The following is a 17765-nucleotide window of genomic DNA, read 5'->3' on the forward strand; positions in this document are numbered from 1 at the left end:
CATCAGCGTCATAAATCCCGGCTTACGATGTCGTTCCCCTTTTGACGGATCTCGAATTCACGATGAATTAATGGGATCGCGTGCGGCATACAGTCGAGAGAGAAAGAGAGAGAGAGATAGAGAGTGGAGGTCGAGAAGCCGGCCGCGAACGACGGGGTCAAACGCGGACCGGAAGATGTACGGAGGCCCGCGCTCGCCGGCGCATTTTACGACGCCAATTGTACGTGAGCCAGACTGCGGACTCCGCTTGCATAGTCGATGTCGCGTTTTCGAGGGCGCCGTACGTGCATTTCTTAACCGCACGATCGCCCGCCGTCTCTATCGATCTGCCACAAACGTCGCGGCGATGCACCTGGGGCTTTTTACTCGACCGGGGCATTTCGCCGCCGTGGTGTTTTAATAAACAGGCAGGCCAGCTAAGTGGAAAGAGTACAATTTATTAACCGCGGGTTACCAGCACGCGTGACGGAGTAGTGCCAAGGCTCGGTCGGCGAAAATTCGGCGCCGTACTTCCACTCGAATTTTTATTTCCTTTCGACGAGAAGGAGAACAGGTAAAAAGGTTTCCGCGGAAGTCGGTGCCCTAGCGAGCGCGCCCTGGCTACCGACGAGATATCTATTAGGATGGCAAAGCCTCTCCTAATGCATCTGTACGTTTCCCATTACGATTCGGCGCGCGTGGGTTAAACTAACGAGACCTGGGTGACTGGGAAGCGAGGGCGATCGGAGGTAAAGGACAGATAGGGCCCCCGCTGGGTGGTAAGAAGGAGCACGATGGGGCGAGAGATAATTTGGAAACGACGGAGAGAGACGAGATGCGAATACGCTGGTACGTCGACGAGGTGCGGAAGAGAGACGGAGGGCGAAGAGCGAGAGCGAGGTGGAAAGAGAAAGAAGACGGAGAGCGTCCCACGGTTGAGTTTCCATCTCGATTGGCGCGGGTTTCCATGACGACCGGTACGTGACCACGTTGCCCATGGGGAAAACAGCGGAAAGAAAGGGGTGGCAGGGGAGGAGCCGGGGATGAACGGCGGGAACGCGAGAGTGTCACGGGCGCAGCGGCTCCTCTTCGTTCTGCTCGTCTCCCTTTCATCGAAGCCCCGTGGCTCCGCGCTGAGCTAGGACGACAAATAAACGGATACAGGCTGCGGAGATAAGAGGACGAAGGGGGAACGGTTAAAGCAGCCGTAAGCTCACGTGCAAGGTGGCCGGCTCTCGGAAAATTTTGCAGACGGGAGAGGTCCGTTAGCCGAGCGGAACGGATCGTCGCGAGTTCTTGGAATTGAATTCGTCAATTGCCGGTGGGACGGTGTCGCTTTGAAGTCGACGCGATCGATTGCATCTTCTTCCTCGCGCGCTTATCTAACGATCTCGGTAGCCGACCAGTGCGCTTCGCTCGTAGAAGGTACCCTCGGCTGCGTCACATCATCGTGAATAATTGGGCGGTCGCTACTTATAAACACCACTTTTTCCTGCTAATTACAACTAATTAATACCACCGTACTACTGAACGGTTTCTATTGGTAATTAATGTCATTACGCGCCAACGGCGTGACGGCACAAGCCCGGGGATTTTTATCAGCGGCCGCATCATTAAACTCCGTGAAGCATTACTTTTCTTGCGCGATCGGCCGATATGCGAGATCTACGTACGAAGACGTCCCGTAAAAACTCACGCGATCATCAGGTGACATTTAGCGCGAAGACAAACGTGACGATTCGGGCGAACTGAAGCATCTACATCGACCGACCCTTCGACTCCTCTCTCCTTCTCTCTCTTTCTCTCTCTCTCTAGCGGTGGATTGCCAATTTGTTGGAGGGTCGAACAGTAGGATTCGCATTCGTGCACTTCTCTCCACCCTCTCAAAGGACCTTCAGAGACGGTACGAGAACCCCGAGCAACTACATCCCCAAGCTCTTGGCATGCCGTTCGTATACATGAGCGCGCGGGCGCGATACGACGAAAATCCACACGCACGTACGCACGCAGGATCGATGATTCATCCCGGGGAGCCGGCGTTGCCCTGAAATGAGGAGCCCGACCGACCGACCGAGAACGGCGGCGGGAGAGAGGTATTCCGCCGGCTTTTCTTCCCTCGGCGCGAGACGCGCATACCAAGCGTTCTTTGCTAGTCGAGGGTCCTGGGGAGGAAGCGGAATAGAAGTGACAGTCGGAGCGAAAGTCAATTTGGAAAAGCCTGACTGCGCGCGTCAGAAAAGAAGGGAAGAAAGGTGCGAGCGCGGGGTGCCACCGTCCGAACGGACGTCAGGAACGCCGACCGACCCTTTCTCTCTTCTCTCGCGGCCCTTCACGAGACTTCCTGTCCCGACGTCTCGTATCGGCAACACGTATTTGAGCCCTCCCCTTACCGGAGAGGGCCATTCTACAAGTCAGCTTGTTGCGCGCTCGAATTCTAACTCTAAACCCGAGAAAATTGAGGAAGCGATCTTGAAATTACACCGCGATGAGACGTGCACGGGGAACGCGATAGAATTCGTAAATTTCGCGAGAAAGGCGAAGGGCTTCCTATCACTCCCCCGAGCTCTTCACCCGTTTTCCGTTGCTGCACCTCTTCGTTTCCGTTTGTCTCATTTACACGCGCTCGCCTTGTAACACTTTTATACATAAAGCATCTTTTTATATATATATATATATATATATATATATATATATATATATATATAAAGTTTTGATAGGAACGTGTATTGCGTCGAACAGGAAGTAATTACGGAAATGAAGCCCTGGCGGAGGAATCGCGAGCGTTCTCCAGCTGATTGCCACAGAACGCGACTTCTGCAAAGTTCGCAAGTGCTCTTTGCGTGCAGCCGCCTCGCGCCGGGCATCTCGCGAGCGCATCAATGAAGTAGCAATCTTTCTCTAAGTATAGTTTCAACGAAACGATACTCACGTATTGAATCGTTGCGCACCGGGCCGATGCTATCCTCGGCGAATACCTCGCCACTTAAACGCGCTCCTCGCTGCGCTTCCACTGCTGACCTCGAAATTCTGTGCTATATTCGCCCGCCGCGCGTAACCCGAGTAAAGAAGTTCGCGTTGCACGCCCGTCGTATCGCGCACAAAGAGTGAAATCCATCTAGGCCGGAGATATATCTCGATCGGTATCGGCGAGGCGTATACGTTTATAGACCGCCGGGACCGAAGGAGGAACGGAGAGAAAGAGAGAGGTCTTAAGAAGATCGTGTTTAACGATCTTTGAGACTGGCCGGTCGGCGGTTACCACGGCGGATATCCTGCCTGTAAGACACGCGCAATGAGAGTAACACACAGGGTTAAGCGTGTACCACCGGTTACATTGTATCTCGCGGTGGTCCAGCCAGCATCGCGGAGCCCGGGTAAGATTGGATCTGCGAGTATCGATCATGCATCGAGATGAGACCTGGGCCGGGGCTCTCCGCTCCATTCGAGTACTAATGGAAAGACTGGTATTCATGTGAACGGCCTTCGGGGCCTCTGCAGGCCGTTGCCTCCGCATTCGTTCCTCCTCCTCCTCTTTCTCTTCCTATCTCGCTTCTCTCTCTTTCTCTCTCTTTCCATCTCGCCGCGTACTTCTTGTTCTTACCGCGTTCCATCTCTATCCTGCTCTTCTCCCCTTTGCACGCACAACCGCTCTTTTTCTTCCTCTTTCGCGCGCTCTCTTTCTCTCTCTCTCTCTCTCTCTCTCTCTCTCTCTCTCTCTCTCTCTCTCTCTCTCTCTCATTCTCTCCGTGGCTCTTCCTTCTTCTACTTTCAGATCCATATATTCGTCATCCGGACCGCGTTAGACACAAGACTCTGTTTATTGACGCGGGTCCTCAAGTGGCTTCTCGCTCCTCGTTTCCTTCTCTGTGCCGTTCATCGCGTGTGCGGGCGGGTACGAGCGCGTTCGTGTGTCGCACGCGTCTGTATTCGCAGCTTAATGCGCTTTCATCCGAAATCTCGATGGTGCCACGCGCGTCTTTCCACGAGAATTTCGTACCGCGGGATCAGAGATAATGGACTCGAGGGAAAGGCGGCGGAATATATTGACGGTACAAAATGGAGGGTGAGCGTGAAGAAACGACCGGCGGTGAGATTCGAGGCTTGTTTCTAAGTCTTATTAAAGTTGGCCGAACTTTCTCGCGAGACAGAGTCGTTGAGACGTCACGGCGGGGAAAAGTACAAGATAAGGGACGGACGGGGGTGGATTAACCGCTGACCGAATGAATCCTGGCGATCCTATCCTAAGCGCGACGTCCTGGACTTTTTGACCTCGCGTCGTACCGCGCGGTAGCGATCGGCTTTTTAGTCTCGCGCCTAAAGTAAATCGCTAAAAAATTGCTGGCTAAAAATCTTGTATCGTCTATGCGAATCTCATATTATCAATGCATTTTTTTACCTCTTTCACGTCGACTGATAGAGAGAATGCTGAGGCACGATTGACACGGATCTTTAATCTTGATTAAATTTAATCTGCAAACGTGACAATAGTACAGAATCCTTTGATCGGCCAGATGTAAGTCAAAGGTACCCTTCATTTATTTACCCGCATGCTACGGATTCATGCTACGCCGGAAGACAAAGCGGATCTCGTTTGTCAGGCGAGTGATACGCGCCTTTAACCAAAATCATCAAGACTAGATCGTTCGGCGATAACCATCCACGATGCGCCGAGGTGGGCGCGAGTTTGGGTCGCAGCCTCCACTTGACCGACGTGTTTTGCGCACATGGAACGAATTTACGTACATGTATGTGCGATGCGGCCTCGGCGTGAATGCACTGGGGTGTCAGAGAGAGAAAGAGAGAGAGAGAGAGAGAGAGAGAGAGAGAGAGAGAGAGAGAGAAAGCGGCGGTTTGCTGCGCGCCGCGTTCCCTATCACGAGGAGTAATTGACTATATAATGGATTCCTGCGACTGCGATACGTCAAACTGACAGGTCCAGGGGCGTGTGTCGAGAGTCCGCCGCTCGACCGAGTCCTTCGATATTAAACCCAACCCCCGACAAGCGCGCGGACCCTCCGGCTAATTCGTGACGATTTTATAAAGCTGACGCCTCTCCTGTCTACTAACCGGGGTGAATGTGCGAATTAGCATTAGAGCCGCGCCGAGTTCAAACGGACCCTCTGGCGAGACGTAGAAAAATTATATCGAACCACGCGTTGCAGCCAGATAAACGGACCTCGGAGATAAGAGCTCGCAAATAAAGCAGCGTGCTGAAATATCAATGCACGGGTGACGTGTTTAAAATTAGATTACATTAAAAAGCGAAAACGTAAATACGGTATCTCGCACGGAGATCTTGTGATTTCGTGGAATATTAATTAAAAGGATGATATTGATCGCTCCCGCTTTTCAGAGTACCACGTTGTCCATGCCCGGGGTAATTCATTTTAAGAGCGCGGTCTTATCGCTTCCGCGTCTACGCGGTCGATAATTGAGTCCGAATCTATCGCGCTTCGCTTCAATCTCCGAAAGACTCCCGGACGGAGGGCTCGCGGGGAAATTCAAGCTTGTCTGATTCAGTCCACGTGGCCCCGTACGGCCCTTCTCGTTACAGCGTGACGTGCGCTGTCTCTCGTCAGGGGAGTTCAGCCCCCCTCTGACACGCGACGCTGACGACGTGCACCGCGCTAACTCGAAATATTACGACGACGGTTAAGCTCATTACGGATGGGTGGTTATCGCAAGATACACGAGCCGTCGTCGGCCGGCCGACAAGTAGCGGGCAGCCCATCGACGGCGGATTTCGATAAAAAAAGAAAAAAAAGAGGATCGCGCGCTCGGGAACCTGTTTCTATAAAATAATCTCGAATCCTAGGAAGATTTAATCAAGCGGCATAGTACGCGGCCATTAATTGCAAGTCTCGCGACGTCTCGTGTAGGCAGATTCTTTTCGTAAAGACCGAAACGCGATTTTATAATCGAGGATTATAAATTCCCGAAAGGATGCGTGTAACGCGTCATTTAACGCACGTAAATTATCGTTGCTATACGATGACATCTTAGATTACGCTGCCTGCGTTGAAATAATTTTATTACCGCATTTTTTTTTTTTTTTTTTTTTTTTTTAATATAAAGACGCCGTATCATCCCCGATATAATTCAAGCAAATAGAAACATCAGATCGTCGGATATCGGCATAGCTAAATTTTACGATCCACCCTCCGCAAGAAACGAGGAGTCGATCTTCGCGTCGTAAATCTCGCGGCTGGAAATTGCTTCTTCCAGCAGCGCTTCGATCCCGCGGAGGAGAACAATTTGTCCTTTTCTGGAAAGGAGATCCGCGCCCCACAAGCATTTCCCTGGCTCCTCGAATAATCCAGAAATAAATTCTCACCCGACACCCTTTTCCCTCGTTCCCTCCTCCGAGCTTCTTATTTCGCGCGATCTTTTCTCCCCTCACGTGTGCGTATCGCACGCATATTCGCGCCCGTTTAACGTACGCCGTAAAGAAAAAGAGAAAGGAATCTCGGTTAAGTGCCGTGGAGGCGCGCCTTAAACGGCCTTCCTGCCAATCTTTCGCCCCGAAATACGGTTACATCGGCTTTGGGGTGCGCGGAATAAACGGTTACATAAAGTTTTCGATTGGCGCGTGGCGTAGCCACCCCTATCCGAGGGATGGCCGCCCGCCCTGCCCGGGGATACACATATGTGCACTTGTTCGGCCGCAGTGGACGGGACTACCCTCGTCCGGGCGCCGTATTATATCGCGGGCGATATCAGTGCCATTGTATTTAAAGCGACGATCATTTCACGAGTCTGGGTTGTACTCGAAGTAATGAACTTCCTATGAGAAGATAATTGACGCCGTACTCGGTACTAAATTCGCTTCTACATTTCTCTACTGATCTCCTGAAATTACTTGTTGGAATACTCTCCGGAATTCTAACTGCAATAGTGTTGCTCGCGTCACACGTTTCTCTCTCTCTCTCTTTCTCTTTCTCTCTCTCTCTCTCTCTCTCTCTCTCTCTCTCTCTCTCTCTCTCTTTATCTATCTTTCATCTCATTCTACTTTACATCTAACGCCAATATTAAATTTAATTTATATTGAGGTAGTGTTAAATGCAGTTTGGAATTTTCTACCAGCGATATTTTATTTCTTGTAATTTCATCGCGGGTGCAATTAACGCCAGGCTCTCTCTCTTTCTTTCTCTCTTTCTCTCTCTCGAAGGTGTCGGTTGAGCGGTGGCGAGAAGAACGGGGGAAAGTTCGATCGCGTCTGGATGCGGTACGTGTCCGTCGCGAGAGCGGTTCGTAGCGCCGGATGCACGTACCTTGACGGAGGAGAGAGCTCTACGTGCCTGCCGATGCAGCCCAAGGGTGAGGGTTAACATCCCCCTGGCGCGAGAGAGAGCTCAATATATATTAAGATTCGCGAACCCCTCGGACTAAAAGTTCGTAACGTTCTCCCCTGCTTGCTCGTGCAAGTCTTCCTACAGACTCGCTAGCCTCCCCATCCGACGGCTACGCTGTCGGAATTGCGATTATGGTGGCGATATTACTGGCGTAGGGGCAGCGCCCCATCCGCGAGGGTGGCAGCATCCACACACATCTATCTCTAGTTCTCCTCTCTTTTCTCGCTCATCTCGGTTGCGCGCGCGCTCACGTTCTAAGCTTATTGACTTTATTTCTGGAAACTCGCCGCTGACGTACATTTATTTGCTTGCCATAATTTTATCTGCGAGAAAGGAGCCACGGGCAACAAACGCTTCTTTTTCTCTCAAAGGAACGGCGAAAGCACCATAGGATAGCTCGCAGGTAGCTTCGACCGCGCCAACCATATGGCTCCCAAAATGTGCCACCTTTTGTCAGCGTTGCTCCTTCTCCGGCAAATTACAGAGTTTAACCGTAAAAAAAAAAAGTAGGACAAATAGCTAGTTATAGTAATAAAAGTTGACCCGGATGAGGGTATTTATTACGATGGTACAACAAAGGCTTACGGTGGAGAAAAGCGGGAACGAAGAGGGTAGGCTTTTATTTCGAAGCAGAGAACTCGTGCGAAAAATGGCACGAATGGAATGTCACGCTTTAATACAATTTTGCGATTCATCATCTGGCATCGCAGTCTTCTCCAAGAAGGCAGAGGGCTGGAAAATGCCGGCGGTTCGCACGTGCCAATCTCTCACTTGGTACTTTCGCCATCAATGCGGAAAATAGCGAGACACGTCTACCTGCCACGAGACGGCGAGGCGCGCGATCGATGCCTCGACCACAAAGACGCTCTAACCACGGCATAGTTTTCATCGAGCGATCGTCGATCGATCGCGCAGTGTGCACAATCCGCCAGTCATATTTAATGCAACTAAGTAACTGTTACGCTTAAGAAAGAATTTTGTACGCTACTCCACTAATCTCAATATTTCCGCGTTGCCGCGCCATCATATTATACTTTTCATCTCTACTCCACGCGGAGAGGTTGCCGGTACGGTGTATCAAAAATAAGAAAAATGATTAATGAAATTCATAAATTAATCATTAAATGATTTATATTTATTTTTGCAAATTTTATTCCTGCAATATTTTAAGTGACCACCTTTCTCCTTTCTTACTTTAAAATTAAGAAAGGCCGTTCTTGGATATTCAGAGTTGACGGATACCATATTGCGATCGCGCGATGAGATTATAATGCAACGACTAATCGCCTTTTTCCTCAATTCCGATGAGCAATTTTACGGGGCGGGCGCGCCAGCGGAAAATTCGTCTCGCCGAAAAATCAACGCGGTGTATTAAAACGAGGACGATTCTCGGCGCGATCCAATTAAGTGCCGCGCGGCGTTAACGACGCCCGCGTCTCTCCTCCGTCTTTTCCTCGCAGCTTACAACGGGGATGAAAGCGGCAGGTATAGACACGGAGCGCCCGAAAGGGAGGAGGATGAATTTTACCGTCCTAATGAAATTTCCCAGACGATAAAGAACCTCGGTGGAGGCGTCGAAATAAATGCGCGCCGGTTGGCGGTGGGTCGTTTTCTCTCTAATAATCCCGAGATGGAAGCGTGACGATTGGCGGGAAAATAGCGAAAATAACTATTGTGATAGAGAATAAAAGTAGACGCGCATTAAAATTCCCGCTCTCGAGCCGCGCACAAAGCAGTAATATCCATTAATCCAATTGCACCTGCGCGCGAGCCCGGGAGTATTCGGTCGCGAAAGAGCGCGCCGTGTGCTTACTCTAAAAGCGGCGCGAATCCAGTTTCGCAAACCTCGCTAAAAACTATTAATTGCGATTGGAGGCGTGCGAAAGGTACGGGATCGTAATTCGATGCGCGGACGACGGCGAATTGCGGGACCGCTCCGCCGTGGTAGTCTGGCTGCTCTGGCGCTCTCGGGTGCGCGGACCGCTGAAAAAGCTTTTTTTCGCCGGCAGCGCTTTAATGAAATTTTTTCGACCTCGTCATCGTCCCCGTAATAATCTCCCTTTTGCGACCGGGTAGCCGGCGCGGCTGAATTTATTGCAGCCCGCCTGCCGGAAACACGTCCGCGAGGAAATCTTCTGGATAAGAGGCTCACGAGGTCTACCTCGGTCTACCGTTTTTTGTCACTCCTTACCTGCCGCGTCTTTCCTGGTCCGAGTATGAAATACGCGGGAGCGGAGAGCCGCATAAAAAAAGAGCGTGGAGAAGAGAGGATCGCGGCGGGGGAGGGAGAACCGAGAGAGCGAGAGAGGGCTTGGCTTTCTTCGGTGACGAGAAGGACGACGGCAATGGATCCTTCTTGCCCCGGTCGGAACTTTTTGCGGTCGCTCTTGGGACGAGCCCGAGAGCCGAGGGGGGCAATAAAACTAATGGTAACGCGCGCCGGTAATTCCTTGCGGTCTGTTTGTCGCAAGTCGACGACCTGGCCTCTCCGCCTCGTCATTTACCGAGGGAGGACTCTTCGACCGACGACGACAATGACGACAGCGGGTGGTGCTTTCTCGCTTTCGTCGCGGTTGGTGGTAACACGTAAAATTGGGTTAGCATCGCAGATTTTAAGTGCCCGGATGCTTTCCTTTACGAAATGCGATCGCTCTCTCGATCATTCCTCGAACAGGGGTTTCCGCTTTTATTGTTCACGCCGGTCTCATTAGCTTCAACTAGAAACTAGAATAGAAAAAGCTAGGATACCTCTAACACACGCTAATATAATTTTCTTATTTTTTTTTCTAATCTGTTTCGCAGTGGGTAGAAGAATCTTTTACGAACTTCGACAAAGGCATCAATTGGCGGAGTTATGTTGTATGCGACGTAGCGTACACCAACGTAAACAATTGGCTGTGGACACCGTTCATAGAAAGGGGTCCGGCGAATCGCATGTATATAGAAATCAATTTCACCACCCGCGACTGCTCGCTGTTCCCCGGGAACGCTCTCAGCTGTAAGGAAACCTTCAGTCTACTCTACTATGAGTTTGACGCAGCCACGAAGGAGCCACCCCCGTGGGAGCCGGACAGTTACAAACTTATCGGTAAGTAACGATGTGACGAAGCGATGGCAATTAAAGGGCTCACCTCGAATACACCATAACGATGTTATTTCGCAAGAAAAAAACAAATCTTGAAGCTTTAGACATTTATTAAAAATATTTCAAATATATTCCGAAAACATTTTTTAAAATAAAAAATTAAATTTTTTTTTATAATTAATAAATTCCATATTTTTTTTATAAATCTGCTGTCGACTGAAAGATTTGTCGATAACAGAATCTAGAGCAAGTTTTTACGCCAGTTTGACATATTTACAGGTCGGATAGCCGCGGGCGAGGGCAGGTTCAACACGAACACCGAGGTGGTGATTAACACCGAAGTAAAGTCGATCCCGGTGACGAAGAAGGGCGTCTACTTCGCTTTTCGTGACCAGGGTGCCTGCATATCGATTCTGGCCATCAAGGTATACTACATCAGCTGCCCTGAGATCTCGGTGAACTTCGCCCATTTTCCGGCCACCCCAACCGGTCGCGAAGTTGCACTTATCGAGCAAACTCGCGGTATTTGCGTCGCGAATGCCGTCAAAATCGCCCAGCCGACTTTCCTCTGCAAAGGGGACGGTAAATGGTACCTCCCGACTGGCGGGTGCCACTGCAAGCCTGGCTACCAAGCTGACGTGGACAAACAGGAGTGCAAGGAGTGTCCGATAGGCAAGTTTAAACATGAAGCGGGCTCTCAAGCCTGCGAGCTATGCCCGGAGCACAGCAAAGCCTCCGATTACGGGTTCACAGAGTGTCGCTGCGATCCGGGCTATTATCGAGCGGAAAAGGACTCTAAAAGAATGCCTTGCACGCGTGAGTATTGATTAAAGATCAAAATTTTTTTTTTTACAAAACGCCTATTATTTTAAAATTTAGATGAATAAATTCAAGCAATAATAAATTCTTTGGAAATAAAAAAAAAGTTCTTTTAAATGTTTTCATTAAAATATTAAATTTTGCACTTTATACTTGCGGTATGTTAATTGTGGAAGGCTTACGAGTTGCAATATAAATAAAAAGTTTCGTGTAAGACGGAGAGAATTTGGAGGACGGCGTTCTGCGAAAATCTTCAGGAATATATTTCTTGCAGAACCACCTTCGGCGCCGCAGAACTTGACGGTCAACTTTGTTGATCAGTCTACAGTGATCCTTTCCTGGAACGCGCCGCATATGCAGGGTGGCAGGTCCGACACGACTTACAGAGTAGAGTGCGATTCCTGCAGCTTGGGCGTCAAATACATTCCCAATACCGTAAGCTCTTTCCACATGTTATACAGATCGTAAATTGATTAATTTCACTTGCAAAAAAATTAATGCGCAAATTTGTTTTGATTTTGCGACAGGAGATCTTCAACGACACTAAGATTACAATAACCGGACTAAACGCGGTGACAACGTATCGCTTCCAAGTGTTCGCTGAGAATGGCGTGTCGCGATTGGTCGGTAAATCGGAATACGTGGACATCACCGTTACTACGGAGGCGAGCGTGCCGAGTTTAGTGAGCAATGTCAGGATCACGAGTGTCAAAAACTCGGAGCTTAGCATCAGCTGGGACGCGCCGGACATAGGAACGGGCGTAGACAACGATCTTGTCGAACGATACGAGGGTAAGGCTAAAGATCTGTAACAGCTTAGCGTTGCTACGCCATTGTATGGCGAGATCAATTTCAAATTGTCACCTGGCCGCGGCAGCGGAATTAATAATCGTTCTCGATATCTGGTACAGTGAAGTGTTACCCGCGCTACGACGACGCCACTAATGCAACCGTCATTCAAACGTCCGAGCTGTCCGCCACGTTCAAAGGTCTCAAGCCTTCCACGGATTACGCGATACAGGTTCGCGCTAAGACCACCCGTGGCTGGGGCGAGTACACGCCGGTGATATTTAAAAAGACACACCACGCCATAGGTCCAGGTAAGCGCGTTCAGCGGCATTTAGATTTATATTTCGCAATTTTCTTCGTACCGCGCCTCTAATACAAGCATTTCACGCAGATTACGTCGGAGAGGACGACAACATGCAAGTTAGGATAATCGCAGGGGCGATTGTGGCTGTGGTCGTGCTTCTAGTGATTATTATCATCATGACCGTTCTGATTCTTAGAAGGTAATTGAATCATTTTCAATACTGGAAGTATGTGCCATAAATATCGCAAGTTATCGTATGTACACACCGAAAAGTTTTTTTTTTTTTTTTTTAATATTTTGCTCTATATGGCTGATATCATGCAATTTCGTTGCAGCAGGGCCTCGGACGAATGTAACAAGAAGCAACCAAGTGACTGCGACACCTTGGAGTATAGAAACGGCGAAGGTACGTTTGCATTTTGCTTGAGGTTTCTCCCTCTAAAGATTTATTATCGCTATTACCCCCACCCCCCCTACAACCTTGTCACTTTCATAGTTGTTTCATTACGCCCTCGTGTCTTGTGACTAACTTTGAAATCACTGCTGCCCCCCGCCCTGCCCCTAGATCCAGCAAGTGTTGAAACTGTACCCCGTATACAGACAGACCCATGTTAATACGTTAAACACCCCCCTTAATAGAGATTTTTTTGCGGATGAGAGTGAGAGAAAGAGAGATAGTTTAATTTAACGCCGTAGAAAAAATAGAGCGAAGGGAAAGCAGTCGGGCTCTGAAATACAGTCCGCGGCAGGGACTTAAAGAGAAACGATCGCTTTCCAATCAAAATTCATACCGATCTGGCCCATTGCCTGAGTGCGATTATTCTAACCAAATTCTTTCGATTCTTTCTTTTCATGTGCGATTCCCCTAATCTATCGAACCTGCCTCCATGAAAAATCCATGAAAAAATCCAATGAAACAATGTACACAATCGCCTGCTACTACAGGACTAGTTGTGACCTACAGTAAGTCTTCTCCAAACACCTCAAGTTTTGTTTTTTAGGAAACTCAATTTTGTGTAGATTATTTTTGCAACCCCAGTAACATTGCATCACACTCTCGGTCTAAATCAGATCTTTACGCTTTTGCATATACACAAGTACACGCGTCACACAAACGCACACGCCCGACAAACATACATATGCACGCGCGCGAGCGCGCGCAACAATAATTTTGCACGAAACCTTATTTAAATATACTTATGCGTGCTCGCGTATGTGCGCATTGTGCTTGCGTGTGTTTGTTGTGTTGCATTGTTCGCGTTTCAATTGCATGCGTGTTTTTCGATGTGTCGATGTTAATACATCGCGTATGCTTTTTACATTTAAATTTGATTCGCGAAACATATCGGAAAGAATGCTGCAAAAGATAAGAAGATAATACGCCTAGAGAAGCGTATCTTTTCAATCGGCGCGTTCATTTTCTAACACCGGAATTAGTATTCTCTTGAATACAATTAATTATTACAATGGCCTCACTTCTTGATCGAAGCAAAATATTAATTTCTTGCTCCATTGTCATTAAAAGAAAAAGGGAAGAAATTCATTATCGTACACCCGCTGCTTCTTTTTGTTTTGCTGTTTGTCAATTAGTGTGTTGGTTGTTGTGTTGTTCACAGTGCACTGCAAAATGGACAGTTCACCGATTGTGACAACCCATACCAACAACAAGAGCAAGTCCTCGCGTAAGTCCATTGTTTCCAAAAATAATCTCCGGCCAAAACTCTCGCAATCAAAGAAGGAAAAAAAAAAAAAAAAAAGAGCCAATTACGCCGTTTGTATGATATATTGGAGGCATAGCCACACGCACCGACACTCGTATACACTCGCTCCGAGTTCTCCACGTTTAGTTTTAGTTTAGTTACGCTACGCTCCATTCTGTTCTTTCTTCACTGTCCTAGATATGGCGATGTGGATGGAAAGTTCGGAAGTAATAAAAGCATGCCGCAGCCCCATGTTTCGTACGCAATTGCATCATGTTCTTGCATCTAATTTTTTTTTCTATCTTGTCTTTTATTTCTCTTCTGACGATCGCCTTTTTCTTATTACAATATATACAAAGTACTTGGATGCTCCCAGACGGTTCAAGTAGATTTTATAGGCTATAACGAAGGAACATCGAGGCAAATTGACGGGAAAAACTGCTTGAATCGTCTGAGACATTCAGAACGAGCGGTGAAAAAAAAAAAAAAAAAATCGCTGGACTTTTGGGACATATTACAGTGATCTTGAAATAATCTCGCATGCAAGAGAAATCGTGCATTTTGGCATGTGAATTGGTTATACGCGAATCTTTTCTAGCACAAAAGACACCGCCGTTCGACATTTAACAGACCAGATTCTAAGCTAGATAAACACAAGTATAAGTAAAAAAATAACTCACTAAAATGGGATTGAAATTAAAAAAAAAAAAGAGGAGATATATTTTAGAATCCACCTGCGTTTGGCTTTCTTGGTTGTGTCTTGTTTTTTGGAAATTTTTGAACTCGCCGACGAGAGAGAATGTGTGAGTGTTTCTTTTTTTGTGGGATTTGACACGGTTGGTCGAGCGATAGAGCGAATGTTTGGGACGCGCGGTCTAGAGTTCTGTCAAAATTTCGCACCACCGGCCCTCGTGTTAATATAATGAACTCTGTTTTCGTGACGTTGCAGTGACCACGCCGCTGTTCACACCTGCAGTGGGGGTCGCCGCGGCGGGCGCAGGCGGCGCAGGCGGTGCAGGTGCGAGGAGTTACGTTGATCCTCACACTTATGAGGATCCAAATCAGGCAGTGCGCGAGTTCGCCAGAGAAATCGATGCCGGATATATTACGATAGAAGCCATTATAGGTACGATTCCGTATACTATTTTATAATATCATCGAGCTGTTATCAAATGTAATTTCAGTGACTTCATTATATTCCTGACATTTTCATATGGTCACAGGTGGCGGAGAATTCGGCGACGTCTGCCGAGGGAAGCTGAAATTGCCTCCCGACGGACGAACGGAAATAGATGTGGCCATAAAAACTCTGAAGCCGGGCTCCGCAGACAAGGCTCGTAACGACTTCCTGACAGAGGCGTCGATAATGGGCCAGTTCGAGCATCCCAACGTGATATTCCTCCAAGGCGTAGTGACGAAAAGCAATCCGGTGATGATCATCACGGAGTTTATGGAGAACGGTAGCCTGGACACTTTCTTGCGCGCAAACGACGGCAAATTTCAAGTGCTCCAGCTGGTAGGCATGCTGCGCGGCATCGCGAGCGGGATGCAGTATCTCGCGGAAATGAATTACGTCCATCGCGACCTCGCCGCGAGGAACGTATTAGTCAATGCCGCCCTCGTTTGCAAAATTGCCGATTTCGGGCTCAGTAGAGAAATCGAAAGTGCTACTGAGGGAGCTTATACGACCAGGGTAAGCAAAAGATTCGAATTAACGAGAGGTATTAGACGAGACTCGATTATACGTATAATTTTTTTATTGTTAATTAATCTATCAATTTGTATTTAGGGTGGTAAAATTCCGGTGCGATGGACAGCACCGGAAGCGATAGCGTTCCGTAAATTTACGAGCGCTTCCGATGTTTGGAGCATGGGTATCGTGTGTTGGGAAGTGATGTCGTACGGTGAGAGGCCGTACTGGAACTGGTCGAATCAAGATGTGATAAAATCGATCGAGAAGGGCTACAGGCTTCCAGCGCCGATGGACTGTCCGGAAGCGATCTATCAATTGATGCTAGATTGCTGGCAGAAAGAACGCACCCATCGGCCAACCTTTGCCAATCTCACACAAACCTTGGACAAGCTCATACGAAGTCCAGATACGCTGAGAAAAATCGCTCAGAACAGGTAAAAACGACAACGTTTATTTATTATCGCCAAATACCGATATAAGATTGCGAAACTATTTTTAGGATATATATTAATCGTAAAAAACGATATTAGGAAGTCCATCTCTTGAATCGTATCTCTAGCGAACAATGTCATCATTTAATACGAATCAAAGAAATGCAACGAAATGCATAAAATAATATATTGGCACACGACGAATAAAATTAATCTTAAGTGTTTCGAGTGCATATTCACAGATATCATTTTGTTTCAATGACAATGTTTCATCGTTCTCTTCATTTATCTCCCATTGAGTCGCTCGTTCATTAATATCTTAATAAGAATCACGCCGCATGCTACGTGACTTATGTATCGTGTCCATAAATTAATTTCTCTCGACAGCTAATAATTATTTTCATTCATTCGCCGAAACGCTCACGCGTGGATCATGCTACATCCGTTTCACGTCATTTAGAATGGGATTTGGCATTGTGGCTCATTGATGTATGACGTCCCGCACAAACCTACAATCGCATACACATATGATGTGCCCGTGCATATGTACTCAGAAGGAAGGCCGGTGTCTGCATATTCGTACTCGCGCCGTCGTGACATCTCAACCTGATTGGCATTACTGGAAGCAGGCATACACGTACTTGGACTGCCATTGCACACATTTGCTTCTTATGTTCGTGCATTTTTTTTTCTTTTTTTTTTTTAATATCTAATATGTATTCTCTCGACACATCCCCCTAACAATCGTCAAAATTAATTTCTACTGCGCGTGTCACTTCAACGTATATTTTCGACACGCACAAAAAGAGAAAAGAACAAGATAATTACAGATACCAAAAAGTCACATCTCTTCGCGAAGAAACGTTGCTTTATGCTTCGAAATGCACTTGGCCAAGCGAGGTTTCCAGAGTTAGCTGGCGGAAAAATTAATTTATGGACGAGAGTCTACGTCATCAGCTGCGTAGAATTCTTTCATCGCGTTTCGGGGACTTAGTCGAGATCATGCATTATGCGACGACTTCAGCAAAGCTTTTAATTGCTTTTTCACCGCTTATCGTTTCTACACTCTTTGAGTCTATAATTTACATTTTAGTTATTCTATACGAGATATAGCTGTATTAAAAAGGGGCTAATTTATACCTTGTCTTGCTTTATTTTAATGTTTCAACAAAATAAAGTTTTTTGCTCGCGACCGTGGAGAGCTTATCAAATATCTACAAAAATTTATTTAGAAGTTATTATTACAAGTTTAACTGTACTTTCGCGTTTTCTACGAGAATTAATATTTATAATCGCAATGAAAGCGCTCGATATTCTTCTTCGAATATTCAATATGAATACAATGTTACGTTTATCACATTATTTCGCGTGTCTTTCGTTCACGGAACAGTATACCGGTTCGCGTTTTATTTTTGTGCCAGTGGGATGTAATATTCGCATTTGGAAATCTCGTTGGTTTCTTTCCTATTCCTTCGTTCCGCCTCTTTTTTCCCCCCTGGGCTAATTCTTTGTGCTTTTGGTTTTGTGGTGTCCTTTGGTACCTGACTACGAACTACTGCAACTGCAACGCAACTGCGACAACTATCGTCCACGACAACAACAACAACCTACAG

The 17765-nt window shown here is 47.4% G+C and overlaps 1 protein-coding gene across 11 annotated transcripts in view; it reads left to right on the forward strand.

The window, feature by feature from the left end:
* Eph (Eph receptor tyrosine kinase) overlaps positions 1-17765 on the forward strand; it is a 92865-nt gene that overhangs the window by 66673 nt on the left and 8427 nt on the right. For 2 of the 11 annotated variants that reach the window (XM_070656282.1, XM_070656255.1), the window contains exons 5-16: positions 10134-10419; positions 10696-11232; positions 11510-11670; positions 11763-12027; positions 12147-12335; positions 12416-12527; positions 12664-12734; positions 13274-13291; positions 13945-14010; positions 14978-15154; positions 15252-15721; positions 15818-16155. In XM_070656282.1, coding sequence (XP_070512383.1) covers positions 10134-10419; positions 10696-11232; positions 11510-11670; positions 11763-12027; positions 12147-12335; positions 12416-12527; positions 12664-12734; positions 13274-13291; positions 13945-14010; positions 14978-15154; positions 15252-15721; positions 15818-16155 — 2690 coding nt within the window. Of the gene's footprint in view, positions 1-10133; positions 10420-10695; positions 11233-11509; positions 11671-11762; positions 12028-12146; positions 12336-12415; positions 12528-12663; positions 12735-13273; positions 13292-13944; positions 14011-14977; positions 15155-15251; positions 15722-15817; positions 16156-16612; positions 17712-17765 lie in introns of those variants that run through there. The other 9 variants (XM_070656313.1, XM_070656306.1, XR_011545696.1 and 6 more) reach the window with 8 other exon arrangements.

This window comes from Cardiocondyla obscurior, linkage group LG01 (assembly GCF_019399895.1).
Source record: "Cardiocondyla obscurior isolate alpha-2009 linkage group LG01, Cobs3.1, whole genome shotgun sequence".
NCBI lineage: Eukaryota > Metazoa > Arthropoda > Insecta > Hymenoptera > Formicidae > Cardiocondyla > Cardiocondyla obscurior.